This window comes from Moschus berezovskii, chromosome 22, assembly GCF_049115385.1.
Source record: "Moschus berezovskii isolate FMDL1 chromosome 22, NW_MosBer_1.0, whole genome shotgun sequence".
NCBI classification, from domain to species: Eukaryota; Metazoa; Chordata; class Mammalia; order Artiodactyla; family Moschidae; genus Moschus; species Moschus berezovskii.
In genome coordinates this window covers 8,180,926-8,207,277 of record NC_142481.1, presented here as the reverse complement: position 1 = coordinate 8,207,277, position 26,352 = coordinate 8,180,926, and the positions used below count along the sequence as shown (strand labels likewise).

General features: G+C 55.9%; 2 protein-coding genes across 5 annotated transcripts; one reads left to right on the top strand and one right to left on the bottom strand.

Moving 5' to 3' along the window:
• The first annotated feature begins 9 nt into the window (after positions 1-9).
• On the top strand, positions 10-22,305 carry PPFIA3 (PPFI scaffold protein A3). Of its 4 annotated transcripts, none has more exons than XM_088830241.1 (27): positions 10-197; positions 4,877-5,131; positions 5,388-5,489; positions 5,866-6,030; positions 6,387-6,461; positions 6,923-6,997; positions 7,309-7,530; positions 8,779-8,925; positions 9,013-9,147; positions 9,703-9,786; positions 9,911-10,042; positions 10,470-10,532; positions 10,667-10,746; positions 11,003-11,147; positions 11,876-12,063; positions 13,196-13,418; positions 14,729-14,892; positions 15,011-15,138; positions 16,013-16,106; positions 16,446-16,527; positions 17,144-17,344; positions 18,000-18,062; positions 19,315-19,490; positions 19,905-20,002; positions 20,201-20,532; positions 20,756-20,927; positions 21,372-22,305. In XM_088830241.1, the coding sequence occupies exons 2-27, from the start codon at positions 4,892-4,894 to the stop codon at positions 21,428-21,430; spliced, it is 3,645 nt and encodes a 1,214-aa protein (XP_088686367.1). In that variant the 5' UTR covers positions 10-197; positions 4,877-4,891; the 3' UTR covers positions 21,431-22,305. The 4 variants fall into 4 exon arrangements, with proteins under 4 accessions (XP_088686367.1, XP_088686369.1, XP_088686368.1 ...); XM_088830243.1 differs by lacking the exon at positions 10-197 and having other exon boundaries at positions 4,167-5,131; positions 21,372-21,443; positions 21,576-22,305; XM_088830242.1 differs by lacking the exon at positions 10-197 and having other exon boundaries at positions 4,168-5,131; positions 21,372-21,443; positions 21,515-22,305.
• On the bottom strand, positions 22,301-26,329 carry HRC (histidine rich calcium binding protein). The gene is made up of 6 exons (XM_055411635.2): positions 24,239-26,329; positions 24,093-24,163; positions 23,511-23,579; positions 23,230-23,284; positions 22,728-22,764; positions 22,301-22,544 (listed from the first exon to the last, which is right to left on the bottom strand). Exons 1-6 carry the CDS (start codon positions 26,148-26,150, stop codon positions 22,508-22,510), a joined length of 2,181 nt encoding a protein of 726 aa, XP_055267610.2. The 5' UTR covers positions 26,151-26,329; the 3' UTR covers positions 22,301-22,507.
• Between the last annotated feature and the right edge of the window lie 23 nt (positions 26,330-26,352).

Below are 26,352 nucleotides of genomic sequence, written 5' to 3'. Positions count from 1 at the left end.
TGTTAGACGGTGAAGGGGAGGGGGTCCCCAGCGCCCAAGCCGGAGCAAGAGACGCGGAGCCCGCGCGAGCGGCGGAGACAGGGCTCCAGAGCTACAGATCCGGGCCCCGGCCGCCGCCAGGGGCCCCGCCCGGTCCCCCCACCCCACCCCCACGTCCCTCCTGCAGCCCAGCTCCGCCCGCAGCCGCCGCGGACCAGGTAGGTAAGAGCCCAGCCCGGCCCGCCTGGCAGCGCCCACCCGGGGGACCCCTCGTCGAGCTTCCCCCGCCTCCCCGAGAACCTGGATTCTCTTCTCCTTCCCCGAGGACCTCACAGCCCAGATTTCACAGCCCGACCCCAGAGACTCAGGCGTGTCCCTCCCGGCTCTCAGAGTCCCCAACCGAACCCTAGGATCCCAGGCGTACTGCCGCCTTGCGCCTCCTCCAGGGCCCAGGAGCCTTAATTTCCCAGGTCAGCTCCGGGAACCCCCTCTGGACCAAGATCCTCCTCCTCGGCCCAGTCCTGGGAGATCGACACCGACCAAGGCTGTGTCAGACTCCCCCAGATAGAGCCGCCGGCCCCCCCCCCGGTCGCGTCCGCATAGTCCCCCATTCGGGGACCCAGTCAACCCATCTCCGGTCCGCCGGCTTGTACAGCCGCCGAGTCCCTCAGTCCAGGCCCGCTCAGCGGCCGCCCTGGACACAGGCCCGCTCTGGAGCTGTCCATGGTCACCATTCTCGGCAGCCTTGCCTCCCCTATCTCCTGCTGCTGCCGCCGCCGGGGAGGGGGTGCCGGCGGCGCGGGGATCCCCCTCGCCGCGCCTTTGACCCGGGAATACCCAGGCCCTCCCCGACCTGGGCGCCCGGGCCTCAGGATTCCTCTGGCCAGGCTCTCGGCCCCATCCTCAGCACCCCAGTTGTGGTGACCCCAGCTGCTACTTGAGGAGTCGGGGCTTCTGAATGTTCTTGCCTGGTCCACCTTAGGGATCTTGGCATCCGGGGATCCAGATCCTACCCGGCTCTGGAAGCCTTGTCAGTCCTCACTTCCTCTGGCTAGAGGCCCCAGCTGCTAGTCTTCACCCCTCCAGGAAGGAATCCAGTTTCCCAGTCCTTGCCCCCTTTAGAGACCCAGTTCAAAGCCCTGTTCCCCTCCAATAAATATAACCAGCCTCCTGGCACCCCAGCATCTGCCCCCTTAGGGTTTCAGGCGCCATGATTCCTCCCTTTCAGGGGCTCAGAATGCAATTCTTAACACAATTCTTAATGCAATTCTCTGGCTTCTGCCAGTCCTCACCCTTGAAGACCTAAATGCCTTGTCTCTGATCCTGTCTCCCCTCAGCGACCCAGGCTTTCAGACCCCACCTTCTGTACTGCTCATCAAAGCCATCTACCCCTGCCCTCCCTTCCAACAAGGACTTAGGCTCCAAACTTCCATCTCCTGTCTTTTGCCTCCACAAAGATTCAGGAGTCCAGTTCCCCAACTCTGACCTCTGAGGATCTAGCTGCTCAGCCAAGTCCCCACAGCCTCACTATTGCCCATCAACTCTGGTGGCCTTGAAAAACCCCTGCCTCATCCCCATATCATCTCAGATTTTGGGATTCCTGGGGTTTCCAATATTTTCCCCTGAGACCTAGGTTCTTGAGATGCTTCCAGCACCCCATCGTGATTTTTTCATATTGTGATGCCCCGTCCTTCATTCTCAGATTGGTAAGTCGAGCATACATTCCTTCCTCCAGATGTGCTCTGTGACCTAGGTTCATTTCGTGATCTAGAATTGTCTTCCATATTTCCAACTAAACAGGCACCCTGGCAGTGCTTCATGGAATTCTTTCTAAATCCTAGAATACTCCCAGTGAACATCTCTGTTCCTTTTTCACCCAAGGTATGTTCTAAATTCTAGGTTAGATGCTAAATTCGAGTCACAATGTTCCCCAGGTAAATTCAAATTTCTAGCTAGTGCTCCCAAGCCCATTTTCCTCCCCTTAGACATGTTCCTTCCTCCCCCCACCACTTCCTCCTCCACAGATCTTAGTTCCCTGACCAGGGATCCAACCCAGGCCCCAGCAGTGAAAGTGCCTAGTCCTAACCACTGGTAATTCCTGACATATTCCAATTTTTAAGAAGGCAGTCTTTGCTTATCTTCTTTTAAAATTTCATTTTGGGTGTGTTCTAGGTTCTAGCCACATCTTGGCATTGTTCTAGATTCTGTTTTTTTCCCAGGGGCATTCTCAGCGCTAGAATGTGTGTGTGTGTTCCATTTATGGGCTCTAGCTTTTCTCCAAAACTGCATTATCAGTTCTAGAATATGCTTCCATATTTCATTTTATTTTTGGGCTGTGTATGCGAGATCTTAGTTCCCCAACCAGGGATCGAACCTACACCCCCTGCAGTGAAAGGGCAGAGTCTTGACCACTGGACCACCAGGGAAGTCCCTGCTCCTCCCTATTTTATATACCATCCAGTTCTACAGTCATAAGTCCCCAGGATACAGTGCACCTTCCTTCAGGTTCTGTATTCTAAGCCCATCCATCCCCGCCTTCTCTATCTTTTCCCCTAGTGTGACCTTGGCTCAGAACTTGTCCCCTGGTGGATTGTGGGCTTCTTCCATCTGCCACTTCAGCATTCTAAACATGCTCTAGGCCCTCTCTTGTTCTAGAGTCTTCAGCCTAGAAATGTCCTCATTTCTAGAACACACCACCCCCACCTCCTTTGCCAGCTCAGTCCTTATGCCAGTAAATTCTCAATTGCCAGAATGCCTCCTTCAGCATTCTCCCCCAGGCAATTCTAAGTTCCAGGCAAACTCCTTGCTATTTTCTAGGTTTTTTTTCTTTGCTCCAGGGCATGTTCTGAATTCTAGAGGAACTATTCTGCTCTCTGAGTTCTAACATTATCTAGACACATGAAGAAACCAAGAATGTGACCTCTGCTATATTCTGTGTTATACTTTCATCCCTGGTAGGGTCTGAGTTCTTATTTATGTCTTCTTACTTAGGTTTGTTAAGCATTGCATTAGATCTGTCCTTAGATATCATCACCCTCTCCTCTATGTTTGGGGTTCTGGGGTGAACCAGACACTCTTTTAAGTTATTGGATTGCTCTTGGCTGGTTCAAGGTTCTAGAGCTGGGTTCCAGAATATGCCCCTCTATTTGGCCCCATGAGGCCCTTACCCCAAGCACATTGTAAATGTGGAAGCATATATCCTTTCTGCATGCTGAACTGTGTCTTTCTAGAGTCCACAATTAGCCTTGTTGAGTTTTGTTTCCTTCTCAGGGAATCTGAAGTTCTAGAGCAGCCTCCTGAAAACATCCCGAGCTGTATCTCATGAGTAGGTTCTGAGTTTTAGATACCATGCTGATTTTTAACTTAAGACTGGTTTGCTCTCTTATAAACATTTTCTTGAATCTGACCTCTCCGTGTTGGGACTCAGATGTCCAGATTCCCAGATATACCTCTTCAAAGACCCAAGGGTACAGGCATCTAGTTGCCTCCTCTCCCAGGTCCTGGGGCTCAGTCCCTACCTCTCCTCCCTGGAGTCCAAGGTTCCAGTCCCAGGCTGTAGATATAGTTCAAATATTGGGTGGGGCTGGGAATTATCCACTCTGAGAACCGGTTATTCCTCTGCCTGAAGGGAGAGAAAGAAAGGAGAAAACAGAGTGAAAGTCCCTCCTGCTTTCGGCTGGGCCAGCCAGACCCGTCTGACCTGATGTGAGCAGGGGGAGTGTCTCAGAGAGCTCCCTTCATCCCTGCCCACGGCTCATGCACCCAGACTCCTGGGTCCTGGGGGCCTGGATTCCGAGGGAAGAGAAACCTGAAGGCTGAGATTTCTGGGTATATGGTTGGAGATTGAGAGCCCAAACTCTTGTGCCCTGGAAGGAGAGGGATCTGGTCTCTGACTTATGGGTCTGGGGAGGAGAAGGATGGAGGCTCAGACTCCTCTCTCTGGGGGACAGAAGAGACAGGGGAACCTAGATTCCTGAGACCTGAGGGAAGAAGTAGATGGATCTAGGATTCCTGTATAGTGTGAAATGGCTAGCATGGTCCATGCCATCTTTTTTTTTCCCTCTGCCTGGAGTGAGTCTTTAGATTGTCCTGTAACTAGATATCTAGATATCTGGGCAGTTGAAGGAGGCAGGAATTGGGCTGAAGAGCAGTTGAGGACCACCCCTGTGACATCATACAGGTGACTACCTACCAGTGACCTCATTCTGTGACCCCTGTTTTGTGACCTCCTGAAGACATAGTCTCCCTCTCCTGGGCCGGAGTTTTCTCATTCATACAGTGAGGGTGAAGGGAATTCTCAGCAGGGCCACATGTGCCAGTGATGGGAGGGGCCTGAGCCCCTTGCAGGAGCGGGATTTGGACTGAAGGGGAGTGCGCGTGCACCCAGGCTTGTCCGACTCTTTGGGACCCAATGGATTTCCCAGGAAAGAGTACTGGAGTGGGTTGCCATTCCCTTCTTCAGGGGATCTTCTCCACCCAGGGATCGAACCTGTGTCTCCTGCATTGGCAGGCGGATTCTTTACCACCGAGCCACCTGGGAAGCCCTTCGATGGGAGGGGAGGGGCTTCCAAGCTTTCCACTTTCTCTCAGGGAGTGGGTCACTCGGTCTTGGTTTCTCTTAATAGGCTGAGTCTAGATTTGCTGCCCGTTGTCAGATGAAGTCTGACCTCAGTTTCTCCATGTGCTCTCACCCAGGTCTGGTTTCCTGAGAGCATTGAGTTTCCGTTTATCTTGCACCATGATCGGAATGGATGGGCTTCCGTTTCTGCTGCACAGTTGCTTGGGTTGTCTAGCCTCAGTTCTCACTATGTAGTATCCCAGTGACTGTGCCTCAGTTTCGTTGCCTGCGCTTTGACGAAGCCGCTCTCGGTTTCCTGCCCTCTCCCGGTACACGCAGGCCAGCACCGCCGCCATGATGTGCGAGGTGATGCCCACCATCAGCGAGGATGGCCGGCGGGGCTCGGCGCTGGGCCCGGACGAGGCTGGCGGCGAGCTGGAGCGCCTCATGGTCACGATGCTCACCGAGCGCGAGCGCCTACTGGAGACGCTGCGCGAAGCGCAGGACGGGCTTGCTACGGCGCAGTTGCGGCTGCGCGAGCTGGGCCACGAGAAGGACTCTTTGCAGCGCCAGCTCAGCATCGCGCTGCCCCAGGTCTGGGCGGGGCCAGGGCGGGGCCTAAGGGAGGCGAGGCCTCGAATCGCGAAGGCAAGGGGGAGGGCGGCCGGAAGGGGCGGGACCTGACTCTTGGAAGGAGGAGGGGCTTGGCTGTGATGGGCGGGGCCTAGGTCGCTTGAAGGGGCGGGACTTGGCCGAGAGGGGCGGGACTTACTAACCTCCGAGTCCTTTGGGATGAGGGAGGTGGGAAAAGGATTGATCTGATTGTACAATTCTGCTCACCACTGGACAGGAGTTTGCGGCTCTGACGAAGGAGCTGAACTTGTGTCGGGAGCAGCTACTGGAGCGGGAGGAAGAAATTGCGGAGCTGAAGGCGGAGCGGAACAATACTCGGGTGAGGCGTCTTGGGGGCGGGACTTCAGCGGGGTGGGCGGAGCCTTGGGTGTTGCAGCCTGACCCATCTTTTTATACCCTCTCTTGCCTTCCTTTCTTCTTCCTGCTTCCACAACTTGGGCGGGTCTCCTCTGGTCCCCTGCTTCCTTCATGGCCCCTCCCCTATCTCCACAACCGTTCTCATTTTCTGTACCACATCTTCCTGACCGCCCCACCCCCGACCCATTATCCCTGTCTTCTCCGGACCTGTCTCTCTTCACACCTCTTTACCTGGCTCCACTTCTTCCCTGTGTCTGCCCCGCCTGTCTGAATCCTCTTCCTGCACTCTGCCTCTCTTCCCTTGACACTTTTCCTTGGCCGGTGCTCTATCCCTGTAGCTCCTCCTAGAACACCTGGAATGCCTGGTGTCCAGGCACGAGAGGTCACTGCGCATGACCGTGGTAAAGCGCCAGGCCCAGTCTCCAGGCGGGGTCTCTTCCGAGGTGGAGGTACTCAAGGCTCTAAAATCCCTCTTCGAGCATCACAAGGCCCTGGATGAGAAGGTATGAGAATCAGAAGAGACTGCATATAGAACAGAAACCTGTGGTCGGCTGGGCTGTCTTGAATGGCAGAAATTCTGGCTGTGATTGGTTGGAAATAGCCCAAGTGGGAAGAATGTTGACTGTCTTGAAACTGATTGAAACAGACTATTGCAGACGGAGACCTGATAATAGAAAAAAGTACTAGGATAGGGTATACCAGTGGGTGAAGCTGCCTTGCTAGCTGGTTGGGGCTGCACACCTATTATAAATAGAGGAATGATAATGTCATCCTATCAGGTCCATCCCAAGGTGTTCTGCATCAGCTGTCCTCGATCGGGTCTGATCTCCATCTCACTCGGTCTTGCCCCCATCCTCAGGTCCGAGAGCGGCTGCGAATGGCGCTGGAGCGGGTGGCAGTGCTAGAGGAAGAACTGGAGCTGAGCAATCAGGAGGTGGGGGTGTGGCCAAGAGGGAGGCGGGACTAATGAACAATGGGATGGAGCTGATTGGGCGGGTCCTAGAATTTACTGGGGACAGGACTAGGGCACAGGACCAATAGGACTGGACTGTGGAGAGCCAGGTTCCTAAGGTGAAATTCATTGGGCAGGACTAAGGGCAGTACAGTACTGCTCTGTGACAGCGAGACTAGGTCGAGAACCAGGGCTGGGGGCGGCTAAGGGAAAGAACTGACTTTGGAGGAAACGGTTGGGTGGGGTAAATCTGGGCACAAGGAGGCTAAGGTTAAGATTAAGGGTGGCTTCCTCTCTGATGGGTGGCTAAGGAGCGATATGAGGGCACAGGGCCTAAGGGTAGACTATGGAATAAGGGTGGCCCCGGCAGGACCAGAGCCAGTGGGAAGTAAAATGGGGACTCTAGCACCCCATTCACCCTGATCTCCCTTTTCTGTTGACAGACTCTGAACCTTCGAGAGCAGCTGTCTAGGCGCCGGTCGGGGCTAGAGGAGCCTGGCAAGGATGGGGATGGGCAGGTAAGAGGTGGAGGTCTTTCCCTCTCCTTGCTCTTCACTGGCCCCCATCCCTGTGATCCTACTCTGCCCCGTGACTTTGTGATGGTCCCTTTACTGTTTGGTATGATTCTCACAGACCCTAGGCCATCTGAATCCCTCAGACTCATGCTGACCTTTGACCTCTGATTCAGGTCAGCTAGCTAAATTTGTGATCTCCATGGCCCTTAACTGATCTTTGATTCCCCCTCGCCCCCATCAGCTTTCTCTTTGCATTCTATCTCTGTTACCCAATTTGAGTTCTGTGCTTTCCTTCCTCACTATCCCCATTCCAGACTCTTGCCAATGGCCTGGGTCCTGGTGGGGATTCGAACCGGCGCACGGCAGAGCTGGAGGAGGCCCTGGAGCGGCAGCGGGCGGAGGTGTGCCAGCTGCGGGAGCGCTTGGCGGTGTTGTGCCGCCAGATGAGCCAGCTGGAGGAGGAGCTGGGCACCGCCCACCGCGAGCTGGGTAAGGCCGAGGAAGCTAACGCCAAGCTCCAGCGCGACCTCAAGGAGGTGAGGCCGGAGCCCCTGCTGGGCTGCCCTCTGTCCCTCCCCCCAACCCTCCCTGTTCCCCTCTGCCCATAGTCACAGAACTCATGAACCTGGATTCAGTCCACAAGGTGTGCGGATTCTTCTCCTCTCTGAGCCTGCTTCCTCAGCTGTAAAATGGGATTTGTGGCCCTTGCAAGAGAGTTGGTACATGGCACATACACGGTAGTCACCCAGTAGCTGGTCGTAGTTTTTATGTTACCATTGGGAAATTCTTTCCCACCTCTTAGTTGAACTCCATTGGCTGTATTTCACCCCGTCCTGGCTGAGGCTCCTTCATCTTAACTCCCACGCTCCACCGGCTGCTGAGAACTGTAGGGCCTGGATTCTTTAGAGCACTGAATGAGAGAGAAGAGAGTTCTCACCATCCCCTGGGGCTTTCACCTCGGACTTGAAGTGTGGATGGCCCGAGGGCTTATCAGGAAGTGTGGTCCCACCACACCAGCTTCCAGGCAGGAGTCCATCCCCCATGCGATCCTGGAACACTTTGTCTGGTTTTATAAACCTGTGCTAATACTTTGGCCACCTCATGCGACGAGTTGACTCACTGGAAAAGACTCTGATGCTGGGAAAGGTTGGGGGCGGGAGGAGAAGGGGACGACGGAGAATGAGATGGCTGGATGGCATCACCGACTCTGTGGACATGAGTTTGAGTGTACTCCGGGAGTTGGTGATGGACAGGGAGGCCTGGCGTGCTGTGATTCATGGGGTCGCGGAGAGTCGGACACGACTGAGCGACTGAACTGACTGACTGACTGACCCTGGGAGGTCTTGAGAGATGTTGCCTCCCAGATGGAAGGGACCTTTGTTTTCTGTGAGACCCTAGGGCATTTGCTCTGTGATTCTAAATCTGAGTTGTGCCAGAAGTTGCTGAAAAATGTAAGGCTTGGGTTTTTGAGTGGGCCAAGAATAGTGGAGACTTTCCATCCCCTGGGCCTTAGATCATCCGTATGATAAGCCAATACTGTCCCAAAAGCTTATGGGAAGTGCTGTACCGCCATTTTATCTGTCAGGTGGCAGAGGGCAGGCAATGTAATGTTGGCTTTTCTCAGGAGCTCTTGGCAGGTGTGGTTCCATCTTTCTGACGCCCAGATGGCAAGGGACTTCATTTCCCAGTGTACCCTGGGGTGCCTGAATTGAGATTCTAAGCCTAGGCTACCCACAGGACCTTCTGGGAGCTGTAGTACACGCAGTCCTTTGTCACCTCTGCAGGCGTTGGCACAGCGGGAGGATATGGAAGAACGTATCACAACGCTAGAGAAGCGCTACTTGAGTGCCCAGCGCGAGGCCACCTCTCTGCACGACGCCAACGACAAGTTGGAAAACGAGTTGGCCAGCAAGGAGTCACTGTACCGACAGGTGGGGGCACGGCCGGCAGGAGCGATAGGGGCGAGGCTGTGGCCCATATGACCAAGCTCCTCCCTTCCCCTTGTCTGTGTCCCCCAGAGTGAAGAGAAGAGCCGTCAGCTGGCCGAGTGGCTGGACGATGCCAAGCAGAAGCTGCAGCAGACGCTGCAGAAGGCAGAGACCTTGCCAGAAATTGAGGCCCAGCTGGCCCAGCGCGTGGCGGCTCTCAATAAAGTGAGGAAGGCCTGAGGCGGGGCCTTGAGTCTCTGGGGCGAAGGGGTGGGGTTTAGGGGAGGTGGGGCCTAGAGTCTGGAGGGGTTGAAGAGCTACAGCCTGAATTCAGATGAAAAGGGCAGGGTCTGGGATCTAGAAAGGGACGTGGCTTAGAATGGGGGAAGGGCCTAGAGTTTTGGTGGGAGGTGGTGTTCTCTGCTAAGTCGCTTCAGTCGTGTCCAACTGCGACCCTGTGGACTGTAGCACCTGCCAGGTTCCTCTGTCTATGGGATTCTCAAGGCAAGAATACTGGAGTGGATTGCCATTTCCTCCTCCGGGGGATCTTCCCGACTCAGGGGTGTTTTCTAGTTTGGACTAAAAGGATGGGTAGGACCTGAACTGAGAAGGGGACAGAGCTTATAGAAGAGGGCAGGGCTTGAGACTCAAGTGCAAGGTTTGGGGGAGGAGCCTGGAGCTCCAGGGGCGGGGCCTGGGAGCGAGCCTTGGAGGAGGTGGGGCCTGGGGCCTGACCTGGTCCTAGTGGGACAGTCAGATGTCATGGGTTCCAACTTCTAGGCTGAGGAACGTCATGGGAATTTTGAGGAGCGGCTTCGGCAGCTGGAGGCCCAGTTGGAGGAGAAGAACCAGGAGCTGCAGCGGGTGAGGGGGCTTTGAGGCTTGGGGGATGAGCCTCAGATGAGAGGGTGGGCTGAAGGGGATGGGAGCTGGGAGCAGGGGCGGCGCTCAGGGTCCCAGCACCTGTGCCCTGCTCTCCTCTGGGTAGGCCCGGCAGCGGGAGAAGATGAACGATGACCACAATAAGCGGCTGTCCGAGACAGTGGACAAGCTGCTGAGCGAGTCCAACGAACGACTGCAGCTTCACCTCAAGGAGCGCATGGGGGCCCTGGAGGAGAAGGTGCGCCCCAATCTAGGACTCCCATAAAGAGGAACCTTTCCCCAAACCATTACCTGAGATCTCCTCAAATCTAGGCATCTGGAATTTGAATCTGACAGACTGCTCTATTGCTGGGACCAGCACTATTTCACCCCAACAATCTAGAGCTTAATTCTGGGGCAGCTGTACCCTGAATTCTTGGCATTTCCCCAAGCCTATAACCCTATGGGCCCTCAAACTCTGAATCTGCTGAAATTACTCAGGATGCTGAATTCTGGGCTCCCAGGGACTCCCCCTCCTCAGCAGCATCTTCACTCCACAACCCTCTCCCCCTCCAGCTCACCATTCCAGCCCACCCATTCCACTTGGGGTCCCCTCAGGCCTGCCTCTGTGCACTGGAGGCTGCTTCCAGGTTCTGGCCCCTCACTGCACCCCTGTCCCCCTATAGAACTCACTAAGCGAGGAGATTGCCAACATGAAGAAGCTTCAGGATGAGCTGCTGCTCAACAAGGTAGGGAGGAGCCTGGGGAGTGAGGGCCAGAGAAATGGAGCAGGCGTTGCTGGAGCTGGAATCAGCCTGGCTGGGACGGACCGATCTCAGAAGGGGGCAGATTCTGACCTGGCCACTGCAACCTCCTCCCCTAGGAGCAGCTCCTGGCTGAGATGGAGCGGATGCAGATGGAGATTGATCAGCTTCGGGGGAGGCCATCGTCGTCCTACTCCAGGTGACAGTAACACTCCTGTGCCCATGGGGCCCCCTTGGCCAAGCACATCCCTTCCGCTTCCCAAGTCTCCCCATCCCCCTCCCCCCCCCAGACTTCCACCAGCCCCTCTTATTTTTGACCCCTGACTTCATGATCTCTGGCCCCAGATCCTTTTTTTCCTGACTTTTAACATAAGATCTTTCTTCCCCTCCACATGACCACTGACCTCTGTTTCCTTTTCCTGACCCCGTGGTCTCCACCCTCTCCATGCCCACAGATCTCTCCCTGGCAGTGCCCTGGAGCTCCGTTACTCTCAGGCACCCACCTTACCTTCCGGTGCCCACCTGGACCCCTATGGGGCTGGCAGTGGCCGGGCAAGCAAGAGGGGCCGCTGGTCAGGGGTCAAGGATGAGCCCTCTAAGGTCAGCAGCCACTTCTGGGACCTGGACTGAGCAGGGCCTGGGAGGGCAGCAGTAGGAGGTGGTGCCCAGTATGCAGGGCTCTGGGCGGGGACTAGTTGAGAAGTAAGGTTTCCTGGACTCACGCTGTCTTCTCTTCTTTCATCGTCCCCACTTGCCGTGATGTCTCCTCACGTGGATGCCCTGCTGCCTGGTGAGAACTTTAGAGGAATGATGGACTGGGAAGAGGGTTTTGGGGGAGATGATGTGCAAGGTGCAAAATCCTAGAATGGATGGGGCTAAGTGAAGAAAGGAAGTGGGCTGGGTCAAAAGAAACAGTGGACTCACGGGAGGTTGTGGGGGGGGGTGTCAAGGGTGGTCACAAAAAGGGACCCACCAAGAGAGAAAGGTGGTCTGGGGACGCAATAGGAGAGGGAGCCTGGGGGGACTTCCCTGGTGGTCCAGAAGTTAAGACTCCATGCTTCCAATGCAGAGGAGTGAGGACTGAATCACAGGGTGAGGGCAGTTAGTGTCAGCGGATGTGGGCAGGTCATGGAGGGTGGGAACGGTCAGGAGCAGTGAGGGAAGACCCAGTGTCTGCCTTTGGCCCCTGTCTACCTGTCCAGGGCAGTTAGTGTCAGCGGATGTGGGCAGGTCATGGAGGGTGGGAACGGTCAGGAGCAGTGAGGGAAGACCCAGTGTCTGCCTTTGGCCCCTGTCTACCTGTCATCCTTCTGTCTCCACACAGACAGGAGTGGGAGAGGTCTGCCCCCGCGGGTTCCATGCCACCTCCATTCCCTGGCGAGCTGGATGGCTCGGATGAAGAGGAGGCCGAGGGGATGTTTGGAGCGGAGCTGCTGTCCCCCAGCGGGCAGGCAGATGTTCAGACACTGGCCATCATGCTTCAGGAGCAACTGGAGGCCATCAACAAAGAGATCAAGTGAGCACTGGCCCAGTTCTCTCTCGTCCTGCCTGAGCTAAGCCCACAGCCCCTCTGGCTCTGGAGACTGATCTGAATACCTAAGCCCAACTCCTTTCCTAACCATCCTCAAGGAGTTCTCCCAGCCCAACACTATTCAGGAATCCCTGAGGAAATACTCAGAAGTCTCCAATGTGCTATTTACACATTATACACACCCCCCCCAAACAGTACTCACAATTTCCCCAAATACCCAAGACTGCATCCTCAGATACCAAAAATCACAATCCAATCCATCAAGAGTCCTCCATTACATCACAGCTTTCATGACTTCAAACAGCCATTACCCAGAGACTCCTGGTACCCTGAGAATCTTGACATGAGGTCCCCAATCCAGAACACCTTAAGAAACTCGACTCTAGATAACAAGAATTTCTACCTGATATAACAAAAATCCTCAGTTTATTAAGACTCCCCCATCACATGAAGTCTACTTGGATTCCCCAGAAATTTCCCTACTTAGCACTTCTCTGATAACAACTTTGCATGGGCCCCAGCAAACATATCAACCTGACCACCATCTTCCAACTCGTTCTGACTGGGGATACTGACTCTCACCAAATGTCTCTATGACCCTCCCAGATCCCAGATTGACTTCAGAGTCCCTGATCTCACCCTTCTCTTATTATGAGCTTGCTTTTTCTATCCTCCTTAGGACTTGACCTCTTGCTCATGGTCATCCATTTATGATTTTCCAGAGCCACTTAGCCATCATCAGGGTCACCCTGAGGCACACTCTGGTCATCCTGTCATCCCTAATCTTTCCACGACCTCCCAAGCCTAAGATGATCCCTTGACTCCCTTTGAACCTGTGAGGCCATCAGGGATCCACCACGACCTCATTGTGCCTTCCCCAGAATTATTTTTGCTCCACCAAGCCTTCCTGGTCCATTGGGATCCCCAGACTCCACCTTTTGGATGTGCAGTGCAGCATGTGGGATCTTAGTTCCCCAGCCAGGGATTAAACCTGCATCCTCTGCATTGGAAGCATGGAGTCTTAACTTCTGGACCACCAGGGAAGTCCCCCCAGGCTCCCTCTCCTATTGCCTGCCTCAATCCTCTCATCTCATCATCTCTCCATTTCCCTCCTCAGGTTAATCCAAGAGGAGAAGGAGACAACAGAACAAAGGGCAGAAGAGCTGGAGAGCCGGGTGTCAGGCTCTGGCCTGGACTCACTGGGCCGCTACCGCAGCAGCTGCTCACTGCCCCCCTCCCTCACCACCTCTACCCTAGCCAGCCCCTCCCCTCCCAGCTCTGGCCACTCAACACCCCGTCTGGCACCCCCTAGCCCTGCCCGTGAGGGCACCGACAAAGCTGTGAGTATTCTTCAGTCTCCTCAGCTTGCTGGTGGTGGGAGGTCATAAACAGGGATCCCTAACAAACAGCAAGAATAGTCATCACACCAGTGATAGCAACCTTAGCTTCCCCTGAAAGCTCGACTCAAAGGGCAAAGGAGGACTTCCCTGGTGGTCCAGTGGTTGGGAATTTGCCTGCCAGTGCAGGCGACACGGATTCGATCCCTTCTCCAGGAAGATTTCACATGCTGGGGGGAGGCTAAGCCCGTGTACCACAGCTATGGAGCCTGAGCTCTAGAGCCCATGCGCCACAAGAGGAACCATTGCAATGAGAAGCTTGTGCAGTGCAACTAGAGGAAGCATATGCACAGCAGTGAAGACCCAGGGCAGCTAAAAATAAATGATTTTTAAAATTTAAAAAAGGGGGGCAGAGGGGAACCTGAGTCACTAGATTCCTGCACCCTAACTTGTACTTGGAGAAGGCAATGGCAAGCCACTCCTGTACTCTTGCCTAGAAAATCCCATGGGTGGAGGAGCCTGGTAGGCTGCAGTCCATGGGGTCGCTAAGGGTCGGACACGACTGAGCGACTTCACTTTTCACTTTCACACACTGGAGAAGGAAATGGCAACCCACTCCAGTGTTCTTGCCTGGAGAATCCCAGGGACGGGGGAGCCTGGTGGGCTTCTGTCTATGGGGTCATGCAGAGTCGGACACGACTGAAGTGACTTAGCAGCAGCAGCAGCAACTTGTACTTTAGTCAGATCTGATCTACTTTTACCTGCTTTATGCATTAAGCTTCTGCATAGGATTTTTGTTTTTAATTTTTTGGCCGTGTCATGCAGCTTGCTGGATTTTCGTTCTCCAACCAGGGATCAGACCCTGGGCTCCAGCAGTGAGAGCACCAAGTCTTAACCACTTAACCACTGGGTACAGAATATATATATATTCTGTGACTAAATGTACATTTGAGAACTGTCATGATAGCCTCAGAATTGACCTTAGAGGCAGGCACAAGAGCTATAACCCTGTTTTATTGCCTTAAACTCAGCTTTCCTATTTTCAGAACTTGTAACTCATTAGATTTCCTTTAAACTGAGCAGATCCCACTCCTGACACCAGAAGCTAAGATAGTAGAAATATGGGCTCATCAAGCTCCAGAGGGACTGGAGTTATTGCCTTTATATTTCTGCAATTCCCTCTCACTTAATCTAGCCTATCTTTAGAAGTGATAGTCCAAATCAGGGTATCCTAGACACCTGGTATACCTCCCAACTAATGAGGAGCCCCCAACATGATCTCTCCCACTCAGTGTAGCAACTCTTGTCTACAGAATCATGTCCCTAAGGAGGAAGCTGTGGCTCCCCGAGGGGAGGGGCCGGCAATCCCAGGAGACACCCCACCTCCCACTCCCCGCTCTGCCCGCCTTGAGAGAATGACGCAAGCCTTGGCACTGCAGGCGGGATCCCTGGAGGATGGAGGGCCATCACGGGGAAGGTCAGTGAGAATAAGGGACGAGACAGGGAGGGACCTGCTCGGGAGGAGGAGATGGGAATGGACAAAGACTTGGAACCTACCAGATGAGATCTACCTTCTCTCTGTCCTGCTCACCCAGTGAGGGCACCCCAGATTCCCTGCACAAAGCTCCCAAGAAGAAGAGCATCAAGTCATCCATAGGCCGTCTCTTTGGCAAGAAGGAGAAGGGGAGAATGGGACCACCAGGGCGGGACAGCTCTTCTCTGGGTGAGTCCCCTGATTTCCTCTCCCTTTCTTTATTCCTTCCTCCCTCCTTCTTTACATATTCACTTGACATACAATCCTGTCCGCAATCATTTGGTAATACATTTTAAGCACTGGAACCTTGGCAGAAGTCGAAGGGAGGAGAAGGGGCAAGAAGTGCACTCTGAGGCCTGCCTGAGTGACTGTTGGACAAATGAATTTATTTCATTTAAGTGATTTTTTTTTTTTTAAATAGAGAGGAGCTTTCTTGTCTGACTTGTGAAATCCAAGTCAGTCAAATTTTCAGGAATTTTATGAGTTGCTTTGACATCACATTTGGTAGCCTGAAATTCATGGGATTATTTACACCATCCGTTCCGTTCCGTCGCTCAGTCGTGTCCGACTCTATGCGACCCCGTGGACTGTAGCCTACCAGGCTTCTCTGTCCATGGGATTCTCCAGGCAAGAATACTGGAGTGGGTTACCGTTTCCTTCTCCAGGGGATCTTCCCGACCCAGGGATCGAACCCGGGTCTCCCGCATTGGAGGCATACGCTTTAACCTCTGAGCCACCAGGGAAGCCCATGGAAACTGGCAAATACTACCAATCAGGAAATACCTCTTCTTCCCCAGGGAACCAGTTGTTAAGAATTTAGCATCATACCACTGCCACCTTACCAAGGCCAGTCCAGTGAATCAGCTCTATTTGGGGGATTTCTCCAGTTCTTTGCCTAGGAGGTGACATTGGTTCCTGTGTGGTTTTAGCACTCCCTCTGTGTGGCCTCATTTACTAATCCCTCTGGGCCTCTGCTTTCCTGGCATCCTTCTCAACCCCCCAGCATCAAAGATTCTGCCTCCCCTCTGAGACTCTCCAAATTTTGGCCCCTCCCTGCCTCCAGCTGGAACACCCTCAGACGAGACACTGGCCACCGACCCTCTGGGGCTAGCCAAGCTGACGGGCCCAGGAGAGAAGGACCGAAGGAACAAGAGGAAGTGAGTGTGACGTGCGTGCGGGGGAGGGCTGGTCACAAGTAAGAAAGTTCTGGGAGGGGTGTCCACGATCCTGAACTTGCTTGGAAATCTGGGAACTCCTAGCGGGTTGTTTTTCTTTTCCTCTCCTCTCTTCATTTGTTTGGTGTGTGTGTGCATGTGTGCTGGGGGAGGGCGATTACAAAGAATCACGTGTATTTGTTTTTTTAACCTTCTGCCATGTTTTCTACATGCATAAAAGTTGTTTTTGTGTGTGTGGGGGAGCAGTTGGTGAAGGGAGCCATCCGAGAGGGCTAGGTGTCTCTGCCCCTGAGACCTCCTGCCATGGCCCTCTCTCTTCAGGCATGAACTTCTGGAAGAGGCCTGCCGTCAGGGCCTGCCTTTTGCTGCCTGGGATGGGCCCACTGTGGTCTCCTGGCTAGAGGTACTGGGGTCCAGAAATGTCCTGACTCTTCATCCCCAATCCCTCTGAGAACCCCACGGTCAGGGCTGGCTGACCCTGTGCCATCCTCCTTGCCCAGAGGTGTCGGAAGCGGGTTGGGGGCGTGAGGCCCCGGGAGGGGTCAGGTTTCTTGGGACCTTCCTGCTGCTTTTCCCTTCTCCCCGCGCCCCTCCCCGCGCCCGTCGCGGTCCTGTGGTGTCTGTCTTTGCGTCTTCCCACGCCTCCGTCTCTGGGACCCTCCTTCTCCATTCTCCTGCCTCTCTCCTCACCTCTGACTTTTTGTCATTCCCCGTATTTCTTCCCTGTCTCTCTCGATGTGTTTCGCTTCTTTCCGTGCGCCTCTCATCGCTGCCCCTCTTCTCTCCCCCCTGACTCTGGGCTCAGCCTTCTCTCACTGTCCTTCGTCTCTCTGTGTCTCCCTGACTCCTGATCTCTTTGCCTCACTGCTAATCTTCTCGCGTCGTCCTGTCTCTCCCCCACTTGCCTTTCCCCACCTCTCTGTCCCCCTCTCCCCTTTCTTTCTGCCCTTCTCCCATTTCTCCTGTGACGTCTGTCTGCCTCACTTCCACCCCTTCCTCACTCTCTCCCTCTGGTCCAGCTGTGGGTAGGCATGCCTGCGTGGTATGTGGCCGCCTGCCGGGCCAATGTCAAGAGTGGTGCCATCATGGCCAACTTGTCAGACACGGAGATCCAGCGTGAGATCGGCATCAGCAACCCACTGCACCGGCTCAAGCTGCGCCTTGCCATCCAGGAGATGGTCTCACTCACCTCACCCTCTGCTCCTGCCTCCTCTCGCACCGTGAGTGTCCAGGGCCAATCCCAGCCCCTGCTGGAGGCCCCGTCTACTGTCCTCAGAGTAGCCCATCCTGAGTCCGCTCATTCTAGCTCTGTCTTATCAGATACACCCTGCTCCGCACAGCCTCTCACCTGGATTATCTCTGAGGGTGGCCACCCTTCAGGTCTCCCTGCCTCCCCTCTACTTCCGACCCTCAGCCTGTCTTACACACTGCAGCAGAAGGACCCTATCCCGGAGAAAAACCCAAATTCATTTGGTTCTCGACAGTCCCATGATGAGGGGCCCCTTCCCCAGCTCCTTTTCTACTGCTTCTTGACACTTGCTGCTCCCTTTTCTTGGAGTACCCCTCCCTCTTTTTTTTTTACCTCCAAGGCTGGCTCCTACTCATCCCTGAGGCCTCAACTCAAATGTCACGACCTCCAAGAGGCCTCCCCAGCTCAACAGCTGAACTAGTCACCGGCTCCACCATACACGAACACCTATGTTTTTTGTTTTTTTATCCCATGGCATTTACTGCCTTCTAACATTTTATCATTTTGTTCCATACAGAAAACTATGTGTTCCCATGCCTAATTCGGCTCCTCCAGGAGCACGACTCTCTTCCCCACCCCTGTCCAGAAGCTCTCTCCCAACCTCCATAACGCCTCTCGCCCCTCAGTCCACAGGAAACGTGTGGATGACACACGAGGAGATGGAGTCCCTTACCGCGACGACCAAGCCTGTGAGTGCCCCCTGCCGGTGGCCTTGGGGGTGGCACTAACTTTCCCTGGGCAGGGGCCGGGTGGCGGGTGAGTCTGTCTGTCCGTCCGTTCGTCCCTCCCGCCCTCCTCCGCCTGCCCCTTAACCCACCCCTTCTCTCCCCTCTTCCCACTAACTGGTCAGGAGACCAAGGAGATCAGCTGGGAGCAGGTAGGGGGCGCGGGGCGGGTCGTGGGCGCATGAACAGGCTGTGCACGCTGCATGGACGCCCCTCCTTCTCCGAGCCCCGCCCCGCCCCGCCCCTCGCCGGAGCATTCCATCCTCACCGCGGGGGGGCGCTGCGCGGAGCTCTGCTCTGGGCTGTCACTGTGGCTTGGTGGGGTCGGTGTAGAAGCCCGACTGTTCCATGGTCAGCGGTGCACGGGTCATCCCATTATAGTTGGTTGCGCGGGCTCCAGGGGCTGTTTCATTGCTGTAACTAGAGGGAAACGCTGAGCGGCTCTTTGCCCTACGGCGGAGGGAAGTGGGGCTGTTTCACTGTACTGGGGCAAAAGGGAGAGCATTTGGGGCGGGGTGGGGGAGTGGGCAGGGTACATCAGGCTGAGAAGTTGGGGAGAAGGAGGTAAAACATTTTATTCTCAAGAGGGCGAGAGGTATGAACTCACCTGAGGTAGAGGAGCTATGTTGGGTCTTTGTTTCCAGCAGCCCAAGGGTATGGATTGTTTCCTCATGCTGGGAGGAGTGAAGGACTTGGGGATGGATCCAGAATATTGTCCTGGGCCAGATGTAGCATCGGGCTAGTATTTCTGGGACAGCGCAAGAGTGGTAGATGAATCCTTTATCCTTTGTTGGAGAGGGAGCTACGCTGGAAGAATCTGTTGTGCGGACTTGGAGTAGTGATATTGGACTGATCAATTGTTCTGAGCTGGGACGACTCTAGTACTTCTTAAATGTACTGTTCAGATCACCTGACGCTCTTGGGAGAATGGGGATTTCGATTCAGTAGCCTAGGGTCTGAGATTCCGCAATTTCAGCAAGTTTGCAAGTGATCATGATGCTTTGAATAGACAAGGGCCTGTGTTGTCATTATGAAGGAGAAGGAAACACTTTTGGATTGCCCGTTGTCCTGAGCAGAGACTGGCCATTGTCCTGCTATGGGATAGAGAAAGAACCACCTTGGATTTGGGAGAGAGGGGGTTGGACTGTACCCTTTCATACACACATGGGAAGGGGTCAGAAGGCCTGACTGATCCCCCACCTGCCCATGGTCCCAGATCCTGGCATATGGAGACATGAACCACGAATGGGTGGGGAACGACTGGCTGCCCAGCCTGGGGCTGCCCCAGTACCGCAGCTACTTCATGGAGTCGCTGGTGGATGCCCGAATGTTAGATCATCTTAACAAGAAGGAACTCCGGGGCCAGCTCAAGATGGTGGATAGCTTTCACAGGTGAGGTTGCCTGGCCAGTGGCGACAGTCCAAGTGGGGGAGGCCCCCACTGCTAGAGAGTCTTTGGCAAATAGGACCAGTGATGTGGAAATTAATTCATCTTGGACTATCTTTGGTCCTTTAGCCTGGATTGTTAGGGAAGCCAGACTCCTGTGCCCCTTCCACCCATTAAGATGGTCCAATAGGAATAGTCCAAGTCCTGAGACAGCTTGGCTAGCTGACCCTATACCCCTTACAGGTTGGCTAACAGGAACTGCTTTTTAAAAAATATCCCGGCTCCTGGGAAGGTCAGCAATCAATAGAACAGATCCAGTGGAGCAATTCCCCAGCCTCTCCCAGAAAACCACAAGCAACAGGGAAAACAGTCACTGGGGTTGTGGGGCTCTTCTGTGACTCCGCTATCTCTGCCACTCAGGGTGAGCCTGCATTATGGGATCATGTGCCTGAAACGGCTCAACTATGACAGGAAGGACTTGGAGCGGAGGCGGGAAGAGAGCCAGACCCAGATCCGAGGTGAGCAGAAAAGTGTGAGTCCAGCTGGGAGCCATGCGGAGGGGTTGGGACAGGGTTGGAGGAGGCATAGATAGGGAAAGGGAGGGAGGCCAGGGGAGACGGGGTGGAGACCGGAAGAGGAAATGGGATTGGAGATATGGGATAAATGAAGGGCCAGGCCCCAGGAAGGGTGCAACTGAGGGTCCCTTCCATCCCCAGACGTGATGGTGTGGTCCAATGAGCGGGTCATGGGTTGGGTGTCCGGACTGGGCCTGAAGGAATTCGCCACGAACCTCACGGAGAGCGGGGTTCACGGGGCACTGCTCGCCCTGGACGAGACCTTCGACTACTCCGACCTGGCCTTGCTTCTGCAGATCCCCACGCAGAATGCACAGGTGAGCTGCCGCCGGGCCCGGGGCACACTGGGCATTCCTATCTTGCAGACTGTACGCTGCAGCCTCTCTGCCACCTCTCCCCTGCAGGCCCGGCAGCTCTTGGAGAAGGAATTCAGCAACCTCATTTCTCTGGGCACAGACAGGCGGCTGGATGAGGTGGGCGCAGCATAGGGGACTCCACACGCCCAGCAACCCCTCTAGGCTTGCAGCTGAAGGGGTGGGGCTTGACTTGGCCAAGGAGTCGCGGTTGGAGGTGGTGTCAGGGAAGGGGCGGGGCTAAGGGAGCGAATGGAGCGGGAGAGGGGTGGGGGTCATAAGGAGGAGCGGAGTCGGAACGCGGCCCTAGTCCCTCACCAGTTGGCTGCACCCCTATACCTAGGACAGTGCCAAGTCCTTCAGCCGCTCCCCATCCTGGCGGAAGATGTTCCGAGAGAAGGACCTCCGAGGCGTAACCCCCGACTCAGCTGAGATGTTGCCCCCCAACTTTCGTTCGGCCGCAGCAGGGGCTCTGGGCTCGCCGGGGCTCCCTCTCCGCAAGCTGCAGCCGGAAGGTGGGCGGATCCCAAATGGGACAGCCTCTGCTCCCCTCCCCTTCTTAGGTGTCGGGGGAGAGACCATCTCCACATTCCAGCAGCCTCCCCGGGTTCTGAAATGGTCTAGTTCCTTTTTCCTCACCCACGACAAATGGACCGCTCCAACAAGCCAACTCCCTCCTCAGGGTGTGGAATGGATTAATCCCATCATACCCCGTTTTCCAGTGTGGGAAATGAACTCGTCCACTGTCACCTGGGGCATTTTGAAGGAATCTGAGGCTTTGAGAAAGGAACGGAAACTGGCTTGGAGGGAGTCAGGCGGTCGTTGGCTTCTCGGGAGGGGGAATCCAAGGGAGGACGCTTGGGTGGAGGAGGAACTGGGCGGGTGTCTGTGTGTGTGTTTGTGTGTGTGTGTGCCCGCGCGCTTGCGCTTTGCTGAACCAATGCTCATTATCCCTCCAGGCCAGACTTCTGGGAGTTCCCGGGCAGACGGCGTTTCTGTCCGGACCTATTCCTGCTAGTGTAAGCTTCCAGGTGAGGACCGTACCGGGCGATCTTGGGGATCGGGGCGGCACAGCGAATCTTCACGCCTGGCGTCAATGCAGGTGACCTCACTCGGACGGAAGAACCTTTCAGAGGCTGGGCTGTTCCCCCTCCTGCCCACAGTATGGTCTCGCCGGGAAGAGTGTATTGGGGAGCTGCGTCGCGGACTGGACCATCTGTACAGACGAACGGGGGATGCTGGTCCCCGCCTTACAAATGGACTGGGCCTGGACCAAACCACATGCACTGGACTGAGAGGGGGGAAGAAGAGGGCAGGAAGAAATCCCGCCCCAAACTTCCGCCTCCCTTTCCTCTACTTTGTAATTTATTGACCAGTTTCCGATGGGAGATGGGTGCCCTTTCCCCGCGGGAAGGGGGCGGGGCTTCCCTCCCGGGCCGCATGCGGGGAGAGGCTGACCCCTCTTCTTTCTTCTCAGTTGCGGGGCCCAAGTCTTCCTTCTTCGTCCGAAAGGAGGGGAGGGGGGACTCGCTGCTAAAAGCCTCGCCCCTCGTGCCACTCAGCCCCGCCCCGCCGCGTCCCGTCGCTGGTGCCTGGGGTCAGCTGCGGGCGGGGTTCCCTCTCTCTCCCCCGTGTCTCGTGTCCCCGAGGCCCCTCCGCCCCCCGTGCTGTGGCCGTGTCCGTGCCCCGGGGGTACGGGGTGCAGAACTGCGCTCCCCGTTCCTCTCCGGCTCCGGGGTTTGCATGGGAGAATCCTCTTTCCACGATGCCACTGGGCGACGTGGCGTGGGGGGAGGAAGGACGGTGGGGGAGCCCTCGCCCCCGACTCTTGGTCGGCCTCCCTGCCCCAGGCGTCACTCAGTGATCACGGGTAAAGAGAACTGTTTCAAAAAGCTCCCGTGTTGACTGATTTATTTATCAGGACCTAGCAAACCAAACACCTCGAGGAGTTCAGGCCCCTTCTCCCTCAAACCCACGACCTCACGCCTGACAGTGAGGTCTCGGGAAGCACGTTTATTCAGAGAAATAAATATGGCTCGTGGAAAGGGGTTGGAGGGCCAGGGAGATATGTCTGTGCCGCAGCCGCGAGGCTGGGTCAGGGTTCCGGAGTTTCCAGCATGTCTGCCAGGGCTCTGGAGAGAAGGACGCAGAGATTGGACAGTCGAAGTGTTCCTAGCTCACCCCAGGGCGCTTAGAGGTGTTTAACCTGCCCATTTCACCAAGGGGGGAAATAGAATCCCAGGGTTGTCCAGTAATTCATAGCGGGACAGCACCTTTCTAAAGGAGCCCTCAAACTTTCCCTTCCACATACTTACTGGTACAGGGACGAGGAGAAATAGTCGACGTAGCTTCCTGTGGGAGAGAAGAGGCTTGAGGGGTACACCACGGGTGAATTTGGGGGTCACTTTTCACTCAGTCCAAGATCAGGACTAGCTCCGCCCCCCTATCTGGGTTCCTTCTCCCAAATGAATTCCTTCTTCCGGGACACCTTTGAAGGGCCCACTCCTTCCCTCGTCTCTGGGTGTTCTCATTCTTCAGGAGCCCCGTTCCTTCGGCCCCACCCTCTCGGTTCCAGGCTCGCCCCTCAATCCTCTATGCGATCCTAACCCCTTAAGTTTGGGCACCTATCCCCAACCTTCCCTCTGTGCGGGCCCCACCCCTCAGGGCTCCTCCCTTTCCGGTCAAAGGTGCCCAGCCTCGGCCACGCCTCCCCACGTGGCCACGCCCCGCGGCCTTCCGGGCCCCTCCGCAGGTTGGCTCCGCCCCCGCCGGGCCCCGCCCCTGCACCCGGTTTCCTCTTGGGCCCCGCACGCTCACCCGGAGAGCAGAGAGTTTCGCAGACCAGCGGGCAGAGGTAGCAGAACTGACAGTGCTGGGCGAGGACAGGGAGAGAGAGGCAGGAGGCCGTCAGGGGCGGAGGGGACGAGCTGGACCGAGGTTACGGTCAGAGGTAGGGTCGGGTTTGGAGTCAAGGGCACATCAAGAGTAAGAGCTTAGGCCAGTCCGAGGGCAGAGGCCAGGATTTGGGGCTGGGGGTGCTCAGCTGGTCCCGGGCCACCCTGAACCTGGGGGACCCTTGAGTCTGGGAGAAGTCTCACCTGGCATTGGTCGCAATGCTCGCCCATGTTCTCCTCGTCACAGTGGCAGTTCTCACATTCAGTGCATCGCTGGGGACCAGAGGAGCCAGGTTAGACGGAAATGTTTGGGAGCCATCCGCCGGTCCTCCACCCTGCCGCCTGGACGTTTCCCCAACTTCTCAGCCTCCTCACCTCCAACACTGAGCTCAGTTATCTTCCCCCAACCTGCTTGCCACCCTCTCATTTCCCTATTGCAAGGTGCTGGGACATCACCTTGTTACTGTGGGCTGGACGCTCTCTTCACCCCCTCCCTGCTCTCCGTCTCCAGTCCTGTCCCACATCCACCCCCCCCCCCCAGCTCTGCCTTGCACCCTCCTCCCTGTCCTCGGGTCTGCAAGTGTAGCTCAGAACTCACCCTCCCACTCTTGGACCATTGTCCCAGGCTCCTGGCCTCCAGTCTGCCCCCAGGTGGCCCCAGAAGTGCCTTTGTTCACTCAGAACTGTCCCTGATTCTCCTTTGCTCAGGACCCTCCCAAGGCACACCAGAGCCCTGGAACAAAGTCTAGAAACAGCTTGGTGGGTGGATCTGGGTTGCGGACATACATTGCAGAAGGAGCAGTAGCCACACAGGGACCCTGGCTGGTAGTTCGCATACTCCTGGGCATCCTGCTGACCTGCGGGGAAAAGAGGGCAGCAATGACCCAGGCTGTCTCTGCTCCTCCCCACCCGCAACCAATCAGATCACTTACCTGTGTCCTCACCACTCTCCTCCTCACTGGAGGCACCTCCAGACACCTCCTTCCGGGTCAGCGGGTTGGGGATGATAGTGAAGGGGAGTTCATCTTCTTCAAGCTCTGCCTCCTCATCGTCTTCCTCCTGGTGGTCTTGGTTCAGTGGGACCCAAACCTCAGCTCTCTCTTCTCTCTTTCCCTCCTTTTCTTCCTCCTCCTCCTCTTCCTCCTCCTCCTGGCTCAGGCTGAGGCCATGCCCTTCCTCCTCGTCTTCCTCATCCTCCTGGTCATCCAGGCTGCCACCGCGGGTGCCTTCTCCTCCCTCCTCTGAACCTTCATCAGCTTCTTCGTGGGAGCTGTGATCCTCTTCCTTCCCTTCCTCGTCCTCCTCAGAATCACTCTCCCTTAAGTGGCTTCTATCCTTCACCCCCATGTGTTCTGGGGACCGGTGGCTAATCTCGTCCTTGATGGACCCTCTGTGGCCAGTCCCCTCATCTCTGTGGTCTTGCTGCTTGTGGCTGGGAGCCTGGTGGCCAAGCCTGGCAGAGATGCCCTCATCTTCCTCCTTGGGGACTCCATGGTGGTCATGGCCAGGGTCTGCTTTTTTATAATCTTCTGGGATGTCCTCCTCCTTAGTGCTCTTGTGGCCGTGGGGTTGGGGGCTTGCAACATGGTGGCTGAACTTGACTGTGATCTCCTCCTCCTCCTCCTCATCTCCGAGGCCATGGTGGGTGTGTCTGGGAACCTGGTACCAGTGTTCGGTGGACACATCCTCATCCTCGTCTTCCTTGTCACCACCATGATGGTGGGGATGTTCTTCTGAGTCATCGTCATCCTCCTCCCCATGACCTCGGTGCCTGTGGGCTTGATGCCTGTGCTCAGTGGAGACAACATCATCGTCATCTTCATCATCATCATCTTCTTCTTCGTGGCCCCCGTATCTGTGGCTGGGGCCATGGTGGTGATGTTCCTCTGAGACAGCCTCCTCCTCCTCCCCATGATCTCGGCCCCTGTGGGCTTGATGTCTGTGCTTGGTGGAGACAACATCATCACCGTTATCGTCATCTTCTTCGTGGCCCCTGTATCTGTGGCTGGGGCCATGGTGGTGACGTTCCTCTGAGTCATCTTCATCCTCCTCCCCATGATGTCGGCCCCTGTGGGCTTGATGTCTGTGCTCAGTGGAGACAATATCATCTTCATTTTCTTCATCATTGTCACCTTCTTCGTGGCTCCCGTGTCTGTGACTGGGGCCATGGTCGTGATCATGTTCCTCAGAGACGTCTTCATCCTTCTCCTTGCCGTGGTCCCGGTGTCTCTGGACCTGGTGGCCATACTCAGTGGAGACATTCTCCTCTTCCTCGTCTTCATCTTCCTCTTCCCTGTGGCCTCGATGGACCTGCCTGACGATGTGATGACGGTGCTGCTCACTGGACACAACTTCCTCCTCCTCTTCGTCGTCTTGACGGCTCTGGCTCCTGTGGCTGGGGAAGTGGTCCCCGCGCTCAGCTGAATCATCCGCGTCTTCGTTTCCGTGGCGTCTGTGTCCACGGGCCTGCTGAGCATGCTCGGGGTCCTCCTCCTCGTCAGAGACGTTCTCATCTCCCACCTCACGGCCTTGGTACCTATGGCCTTGGGATTCTCTGGAGACATCTTCGTCCTCTTCTCCGTGGTCTCCATGGCCCCAGAAATGGTGCCCACTGTCAGTGGAAACATCCCCGTTCTCATCTCCATGGCCTCCGTGGCTGTGCGTGGGGTGGTCAGACTTGCCCAACACATCCTCTGAGGGCCCCGAAGCTCCTGCATGGTCGTCCCAGTTGCTGGGGCCGGGCCCAGCCCCTCTCAGGTGCTGGGTCATGGCAGGGGGGAGGAGCAGGCTGGCCACTGCGGCCCAGAGGACAGAAGTGTGCAGCCATGGCCCGCAGAGGCCCATGGGGACAGACGGGCAGCGGAGCTGCTTACAGGGCTGGCCACCACTGTGGCTGTGGCTGCGAGGATGGATGTTGGGCTCCTTGTCCCTTTGGGGCTCCTTCCCTTTCTGGCTCCGAGTGTCGTTCCTTTGCTGTGTTCCTACCCGTCTCTGCCCTCTGGCCCTCACAGTCAGCCTCTGGACACCCCTCTGAGGCTGTCTTTAG

Excerpts from the sequence above, each read along its gene's own strand:
- PPFIA3 (XM_088830241.1), top strand. The coding sequence starts at position 4,892 with ATGATGTGCGAGGTGATGCCCACCATCAGCGAGGATGGCCGGCGGGGC. Across the intron at positions 8,926-9,012 it reads AGGAGTCACTGTACCGACAG|AGTGAAGAGAAGAGCCGTCA; the intron begins GTGGGGGCACGG and ends TGTGTCCCCCAG. Across the intron at positions 18,063-19,314 it reads TTACCGCGACGACCAAGCCT|ATCCTGGCATATGGAGACAT; the intron begins GTGAGTGCCCCC and ends CCATGGTCCCAG.
- HRC (XM_055411635.2), bottom strand. The coding sequence starts at position 26,150 with ATGGGCCTCTGCGGGCCATGGCTGCACACTTCTGTCCTCTGGGCCGCA. Across the intron at positions 23,580-24,092 it reads GCTACTGCTCCTTCTGCAAT|CGATGCACTGAATGTGAGAA; the intron begins GTATGTCCGCAA and ends TCTGGTCCCCAG. Across the intron at positions 23,285-23,510 it reads AGCATTGCGACCAATGCCAG|CACTGTCAGTTCTGCTACCT; the intron begins GTGAGACTTCTC and ends GTCCTCGCCCAG.